General features: G+C 38.9%; 1 protein-coding gene across 7 annotated transcripts in view; it reads left to right on the top strand.

The window, feature by feature from the left end:
• HELQ (helicase, POLQ like) overlaps window positions 1-7,444 on the top strand; it is a 58,694-nt gene that overhangs the window by 39,042 nt on the left and 12,208 nt on the right. For all 7 annotated transcript variants that reach the window (XR_003568365.1, XM_027853441.1, XM_027853442.1 and 4 more), the window contains 3 exons: window positions 2,174-2,347; window positions 4,237-4,350; window positions 5,790-5,924. Coding sequence is in view for 6 of the 7 variants with exons in the window: in XM_027853441.1 (XP_027709242.1) it covers window positions 2,174-2,347; window positions 4,237-4,350; window positions 5,790-5,924 (423 nt within the window). In the remaining variant the exon portion in view is untranslated. The remainder of the gene's footprint in view (window positions 1-2,173; window positions 2,348-4,236; window positions 4,351-5,789; window positions 5,925-7,444) is intronic.

Here is a 7,444-nt window from a genome sequence, read left to right as displayed (position 1 = left end):
CCCTTTTTTTTTTTTTTTTTTTTTTTTTTTTTTTTTGCTTTTTGGTGAGGCAGTCTGGATTAAGTGACTTGCCCAAGGTCACACAGCTAGTAAGTGTCAAGTGTCTGAGGCTGGATTTGAACTCAGGTCCTCCTGACTCTAAGGCCAGAGCTCTTAAGGCTGCCTAGCTGCCCCTCAGTCTTCCCATCTTGATTGGCAGTGGGAGTATTATTCCAAGTACAAAGGGGCAGGATGAAAGGACTACCTAACCCATCCAAGAAAACCAGGAGGAGTTGACATGAGCAAAATAATCTTAAACCAAGAACTGAGGCTGAAAATATGAGCAAACAGAAGGAAATACCATATACTGAAAGAATTTCCATGAATTGAGAAAAAGCTAAAGGTAAACCCGGAAGAGGGTCACTCTACAAAAACTGCAAATAGTTTCAGAAACCCAAAAAGGCAGTGGCATGAGGGCAGTGCTAGGCCACAAGACCACAAGGATAGCCAGAAAAATGGAAGTGAACTGGAAAATGAAATTATAAATACAAAGAGAGATTAGGAGAGGAAATTTTTGAAAGCAAAATAAATAGCTCAGAATAGAAGGTGCAAAACCTTACCAAAGTAGTTGACTCCCTGAAAAATAGAATGAAGCACACAGAACTCAGTAAACTCTAGGAGACAACAGGAAATATTAGAATAAAATCAAGAGATTAATAAAAGAGAAGAAAATGTAAGGTATCCACTAGCAAAAACAAAACAAAAACCTGACATGGAAAACAGGTACAGAAGAGATCATTTAAGTCTTATCAGGCTCTCTGAAAAATATTACAAAACCAAAGATTTGAAAACAGTGTTTTATTTGTTTCTATATATATATTTTATTTCCCCTCAATTGCATGTTAAAACAATTTTTTAACATTTGTTTTTTTAAAGTTCTAAAATTTGAGTTCCAAATTCTTTCCCTCTCTCCTTCCCTCCTCTCTTACTTCCTGAGACAGTAAGCAATCAGATATAGGTTATACATGTGGAATCATGTAAAACATTTCCATATTAGTCATTTTGTCCAAGAAGATTCAAATAAAAGAAAAAGAATGAAAGAAAGTGAAAAATAGCATGCTTCAGTCTGTATTCAAACAGTATCAGTTCTTTCTCTGGAGGTGGATAGTATGATTCATCATTAATCCTTTGGAATCGTCTTGGATCATTGCATTGCTGAGAATAACTAAGTCCTTCACAGTTCTTCATCATACAGTATTGCTGTTACTATGTATAATATTCTGGTTCTGTTCACTTCACTATGCATCGGTTCATATAAGTCCAGGTTTTTCTGAAATCATTCTGTTTGTCATTTCTTCTTTCTTTCTTTCTTGCTTTCTTTCTTTTTTTTTTTTTTTTGGCAATTGGGGTTAAGTGACTTGCCCAGGGTCACACAGCTAGTAGGTGTTGGGTGTTTGGTCTGAGGCCGGTTTTGAACTCAGGTCCTTCTGACTTCAGGGCCGGTGCTCTATCTACTGCGCCACTTAGCTGCCCCTGTTTGTCGTTTCTTATAGCACAGTGGTATTCCATTCCAATCATATACCACAGCTTGTGTAGCCATTCCCCAATTGATGGGCATCCCTTCAATTTCCAGTTCTTAGCCACCATAAAAATAGCTGCTATAAACATTTTTGTATAAATAGGTCCTTTTCCCCTTTTGTTGATGTCTTTGAGATATAGACCTAGCAGAGGTATGGCTGGATCAAAGGGTGTGCACAATTTTATAGCCCTTTGGGCATCGTTCCAAATTGCTCTCCTGAATGGTTGGCTCAGTTTACAACTCCACTAACAGTGCATTAGTGTCCCAGTTTTCCCACATCCCTTCCAACATCTGTCATTTTCCTTTTTTGTTATATAGCCAATCTGATAGGTGTGAGGTGGTACCTCAGAATTGTGAAAACAGTATTTTTAAAAAATCCTAACAGAAAACTGCTCAGATCTATTAGAAACAGAAGACAAAGTGAAAGAATCCACTGATCATCACCAAGTCTGGTCAGCTGACAGGGTGGGGAATATGCTGTATTACAGTCTTTTATAACTCATCTTAAATAACTCATTTCCCTTTACAACCTTGAATGTAACTACACATGTCTAATTCAAGTGACGTGTTTTCCATTCAGTAAATGGCATGCTGTCATTTTAAATGTCTTTCCAGGAGGTGGACAAGAACATTGTCAACAGGTTGTACCTGTCCTTCATTCTCTATGCGTTGCTTAAAGAGACCAATGTCTGGAGTGTATCAGAAAAGTTTAATATGTCTCGAGGATATGTACAAGCCCTTTTAAGTGGAGCTGCCTCATTCTCTTCTTGTGTACTACATTTCTGTGAGGTGATTATGATTATAATTATTGTTAATTGTGGGCCTGTAATTTTATTGGATATGGATATGGGTAACTTCCAATGTGAACACTCCCTCTACCAATGCAGATTGGTAACTGTTGTATACCTTATGGGATTAGAGAATTGCCTGGAGTACTGGAAGGTTAAGTGACTTTGCCAGGGTCATACAACTAACAGATGTTACTGGGACTTGACTCCAAGCCTTTCTCATTGTAAGGCTAGCTTCGCTATGTTATGCTGCCTCTTGAGATAATTAAATGTTTAATAAATAATATGGAGTGCCATCTTGTTTTCTTGTTCTACTCAGTTGACTGGGGAAGAGAAAAAAGGAAGCAGCATAGAAACAGGCAGCCTTATTTAAAATGTTATTGGAATAGTCTAGACAGTCACTAATGAAAGTCTTTTCTAGGGTATTAGCATTCAGAATAGATAAGAGTAGAAGAAGATAAGCAGTGTTGCTTAGATGGAATTATCATGACTTGGTAAATGATTGGATAAAGGAGGTGAGAAAGATAAATCAAAAATTCAAATAATCAAAAGGTTTCAGTCCTAGATTACAGTGCCAGAGGCGGGAAAACTGAAATATCGAGGAGATTTCCTAGAAAATGAATAAGCTTGATTTAGGACCTAGGAATATAGATTTAGAGATAGATGAGACCTTATATATCACCCAGCCCAACTCCCTCATTTTACAGATGAAGAACCTGAAACCCAGAGAGGCTTTGAGACTTAAAAGATGAGGTTTTCTAGTTCATATTTGCAGATTGTATTGTGTGTCTTTCAGCAAGCCAAACTCTCCAGGGTCTCAGGAGGGGAGGTCCACAGTCGCTCAAAAGAGATTGACCAGGCAGTCCACCCTGGTGAACCCAAGTGGATAAAGAATGTATGCTGTCATAAACACCTGGGTGACATGAAGGGCTTCATGTGGGTGGATTAGAGCTAGGAATTTCAGTCCAAACACAGAAAGAACACGTGTTGTACAGATCATGGCATGTGGTTGGATGGGTCACACAGTGAGTTCCTGTGTCATCAGCGTGTGGATCTTGGGGAGGTGCAGCAGGAGAACAGTGAGCTGGACTCAGAGTTGAGCAGAAGAAGGGGATCTCCAGGGCTACGTTTGAGGAGCTGCATTAAAGAGACAGTTCTGTGTCTCCAAGCTGCTTCTTTACATAAAAGTCCATCTTTTTCCCAAAGAGAAAAGGGGGGGGCGGAGATGGAGAAAGGAAGGAAAGAGGAAAGAAAAAGGCAAAGAGAGGAAGAAGGAGAAAGAGGGCGAGAGAGAGAGTACGCACCTATCTTTTGAAAAACAGGAAAGCACTTTTAGTGTAAGTAGGGAATAGGAGATGAACAACCTATAAATTTCGAAAGTTCCCACAGAATGTCGAGAGGCATAGAAGAGAGCCCTGGCACTTGGGCTGGATTCTTTGTGAAAGAACAGTGGCGGGTGGCAAGGTGGCACAGGGATTGATTTGGCCAGGGTCACACAGTAAATAACTGAGGCCAGATTTGAATTTAGGTCTTTCTGATTCCAAGTCCAAGACTCTTATCCACTGTACCATCTGGTTGCCCTCAGATCATATTATGATACTGAGCTTGGAGATATATGGAAAGCAAAGTTTTTAAAACTTCTACATCATTTAAGCATAACTTTAAGTTATTTTAGTTTATATCTTCTTCCTTTTCCCCAGCCCAAGCCCTCCCTCTGGATCCCCAGATTCTCAGAAGTTTTTTGGTTTGGGAAATTCATTTGTAAAGAATCCTGAGTTGTGCCATTATCCCTGGTTTAATGATCATTCATGGGACAGCCTGGACCATACTGCCTGACATTTGATGTTAACCTTTCATTACCGAAGTTTTCTTCACTTTGTCTTTCTGCAGGAGCTTGAGGAGTTTTGGGTTTATAGAGCCCTCTTGACAGAACTTACCAAGAAGCTGTCTTACTGTGTGAAGGCAGACCTGGTCCCTCTCATGGAAGTAACTGGAGTTTTAGAGGTCAGTGGCAGCTTACTTTCCTAGTCCAGGCCGTGTCACCTAAGACACAGTGCATACATCAGTCTTTGGTATTTGGTGAAGTCTTATCACAAGGCAGGTAACTTTGGCCTCTTGTGTAAGGCTGTTTGGGAAGTGAGGCTTGGCGAGGAGCTCCTTCAAGTACAATTGTTGCTTTACACGTGGCCTCACAGCAGCTCTCTGTCAGTCTGGGGGAAGCTGTGGTGAGAAACAATCCTTAGGACAATAGGAGCAGTGATCCCTATACATGTAGATATTCTCTCTTCCCTGTCCGTATGACTGCCACCATGATACAGAAGTCTTACTTCAGGATACCTCGCTAAGATTTGTATACATTTTACAAATTTTAAGTTTATTTATTTTTTTGTTACTTTTTAAGTTCTGAATTGTCTTTCTCCCTCCCCCTCACTTGAGAAGGCCGCCATTTGACACACATATGTGTAAAACCATACTATGCATACTTCTATTTATTATTTCCTTCTCTGGAAGATGGATAGCATCTTCCTTCATAGATACTTTGTAGTTGATTTGAGTATTTATAATCAGAATAACTTAGTCGTCAGTTTTTTTTTTTTTTAAGGCAGTTGGGGTTAAGTGACTTGCCCAGGGTCACACAGCTAGTAAGGTGTCAAGTGTTTGGTCTGATGTCAGATTTGAACTCAGGTCCTCCTGACTTCAGGGCCGGTACTCTATCCACTGCGCCACCTAGCTGCCTTCAAACAGTATTGCTAGTACTGTATACATTTTCTTAGTTCTGCTCATTTTCCTCTTCATTATTTCATGCGAGTCTTTCCATGTTTTTTCTAAAATGAACCTGCTCATCATTTCTTACAGAACAATAGTATTCTATCACTATCATATACCACAGCTTGTTTAGCCATTCCCCAATTGATGGGCATCCCTTCAATTTCCAGTTGTTTGCCACCTCAAAGAGAGCTGCCGTGAATATTTTAGAACATAAAGGTTCTTTTCCTGTTTCCCTAATCCCCTTTGGAAATGTTTACATTTTTAAGGAAGTTAAAAAAAAATCCGCACCTGTTTCACTAACTTTGCCTTCTAAATATATCCATTAGAGTTTGATCTTAAAAGGTTTAGGGACTGACAAAAATTAGATGGCTCTTGGGGAACCCAGTGACTGCATTTTTAGAAGGAATGGGTTGCAAAGTTGTGCTTGGGGACATGTAAATAGACTTCTCATCTGAGTACTTCAGTGTGTCTCTCATTCCAGAATGTTAATTGGAATCAAACAATCCAAATTCACTTTAAAACCCAAAAGCTTGGTGCTTGTCTTTTTCTATTTACTTAGTTTATTTCTAATTTCTGTATCATATTTCTTTGCTGAAAAATTGTCCTTTGCTAACATATTTGACTTTTCACTAAACTTAAATTATGATCTTCATGATTTTATAACATTTTTACAGTCCAGAGCAAAACAGTTATACGATGCGGGCTATAAAACTGTCGCACATTTAGCTAATGCAGACCCCGAAGTGCTGATAAGAACTATTGATCATTTATCACGACGTCAGGCCAAGCAAATTGTTTCATCGGCAAAGGTGAGCAAAATTTAGTATTTTTTTTTCCAAATACAGCCTACATTGTTAACTCATGTTTTAGTCATCAGTGTTTGATATTTTATATTAGCATTCATGTCTCAGAATAGCTACCATTCATATAGAACCCTTGCTGAGGAGATGGAGTGAGGTACTTATTTTTTAAAAAACATTTTTCAGAAAATAATAGAATCTTAAAATTGGAAGACACTTTAAAAGCTCATCCACGTCAACTTTCCGCTTAGTGTCGATGTCTCTGATACATCTTCTGCTTGAACACAGGGAGCTTAGCATCCTTATGGGAGAGCCCACTTCCTTCTTGTACACTTTACCTACTTTTATCTTCTGGAACTCTCCAAAACAGTGCAACTCTTCTTCCCAGCATTAAACCCCTCAAATATTTGAATACAGCAGCTAGGATTTTTCTCTTCTAGACCATACGTCACCAATTGCTTTGGCTGTTCTCTAGAAGACAAAGGTTTTCCTTTGCCATTGTATTTGCCCATTTCTGGAGACATTCCATTTTGTTGTTGCTCCTGTTGAGGTGGTTGGAGCTCAGACATTACTGGAGGACTCCACATGCCGACCAGGGGAGAGTGCAGGGGGCTATTACCTGCCTCATTATTTTTATTTTATGTTTAGCCCAGCCTGTGATTATAATGTTGTTGGGTTTGGGGTTTTTTTTGTTTGTTTTCACAGCCATTCTGTCACATTTTTGACTCATGTTGAGCGTGTGCCAGCTAAAATCTGCAGGAGTTTCTTGTGTGATTCAATTTTTGAGCCTAAATATAGGACTTTACATTTATTCCTGCTGAACTTCATTTTGTCTGTTGAATCCATTGTTCTAACCTGTCAAAAATTGTTTTTTACCTGGATCACATCATTCAGCAAGTTAGCTGTCCTTTCCTTTGTGTCATCTGCAATTACGATGAGAATGCCATCAATTTTTCATCCACGTCAGTGATAAAAATGTTAAATAAGTAAAGAGCCCTGTGGTGTCTCACCACTTTCTTCGAATTTAATTTAATTTAATTTTCAGTTTTAATTTAACTTGAGTGCAATTATTTTAACTTACGTATGGGTTTTTTTGGGTATAGTTATTTTAATTTAATTTGGGGATGATTTAGTCATCCAAACAGTTAGGATTCCACCAACTGAACTGTTTTCCATCTCGCATCTTAAAATCAGGGAAATCATGAGATAGAGGGATAAAGGCTAGAACTGTGATTTCACTGGTTTAGAGAACTCCTGAAAGGGGACACTTACTCTACCTTCTCTGCATTTTATGATGTTAAAGAGTTGCCTGCAGTACTCAGGTTAAATTGGTCATACAACCAGAGTGTGCGAGAGGTGAGACGTGAACCTCGATCTTCCTGGGCCAATGCTATCTGTGGAACAGTGACTCCACACTACCTCTCATGAGATAGTCTTGTTAAAATTAGGATATTCTGACATTTGTCCATCTCAAGTCTTAAAGCATGTATCTCTTTTCATAATTTCTTAAACACTACCCAGAATGGTTC

Source organism: Vombatus ursinus, unplaced genomic scaffold (assembly GCF_900497805.2).
Source record: "Vombatus ursinus unplaced genomic scaffold, bare-nosed wombat genome assembly UNPS02009975.1, whole genome shotgun sequence".
NCBI classification, from domain to species: Eukaryota; Metazoa; Chordata; class Mammalia; order Diprotodontia; family Vombatidae; genus Vombatus; species Vombatus ursinus.
The sequence above is the reverse complement of the archived record's forward strand: the minus strand, read 5'-3'. Positions and strand labels throughout refer to the sequence as shown.